Source organism: Primulina huaijiensis, chromosome 9 (assembly GCF_012295235.1).
Source record: "Primulina huaijiensis isolate GDHJ02 chromosome 9, ASM1229523v2, whole genome shotgun sequence".
NCBI classification, from domain to species: Eukaryota; Viridiplantae; Streptophyta; class Magnoliopsida; order Lamiales; family Gesneriaceae; genus Primulina; species Primulina huaijiensis.
The window spans coordinates 13844990-13845668 of record NC_133314.1 but is presented as its reverse complement, the minus strand read 5'-3'; the positions used below and the strand labels follow the sequence as shown (position 1 = coordinate 13845668).

At 40.6% G+C, this 679-nt stretch overlaps 1 protein-coding gene across 1 annotated transcript; it reads left to right on the top strand.

The window, feature by feature from the left end:
• LOC140983887 (uncharacterized) lies at positions 1 to 450 on the top strand. Its single transcript, XM_073451042.1, has one exon. The coding sequence runs from the start codon at positions 1 to 3 to the stop codon at positions 448 to 450; it is 450 nt and encodes a 149-aa protein (XP_073307143.1).
• Positions 451 to 679: the final 229 nt, after the last annotated feature.

The window sequence follows — 679 nt, the reverse complement described above, 5'->3', positions numbered from 1 at the left end:
ATGGATACATTGACTTCAAGTGCTTCTTTTAGACCACTGGTCTTGGATGGATCAAATTATGCGTTTTGGAAGGTCAAGATGAGGATGAACATAAAGTCCATCGAGGAAAGAGTTTGGCAACGAGTTCTAGATGGTTTGTCAACACCTAGAATAATGGATGCTGACGGCGACTGCCGAGTCAAACCTGAGAGTGCATGGTCTAATGATGAGGTTCAGACCTCAAATTTCAATTCTAAGGCACTCAATGCCATCTTTACCTCTGTTGATGTCAATATGTTCAGTCTCATTACAAATTGCACATCTGCCAAAGACGCTTGGGACATTTTACAAAGACACTGTGAAGGATCAGAAAGTGTTCGTAGAACCAAGTTGAGGATGTTGACCTCCAAATTTGAGAGCCTCAGGATGGAGGAAAATGAGACCATTGTTGAATATGATCGAAGATTTTAGGACATAGATAATGAAGCTTTCAGTCTCGGTGACCCTTTGCCGAATGAAAGGCTTGTCAGCAAAATATTGAGATCCTTTCCAAAACGGTTTAACATCAAGATATGTGTCATCGATGAGTCAAAGGGCACGTTCACATTGAATCTAGAAGATTTGATAAGCTCCCTCAGGACTTTCGAGATGAATTTAGATCTACAAAGAAGATATAAGGGAAAAGACATTGCGTTGCAAG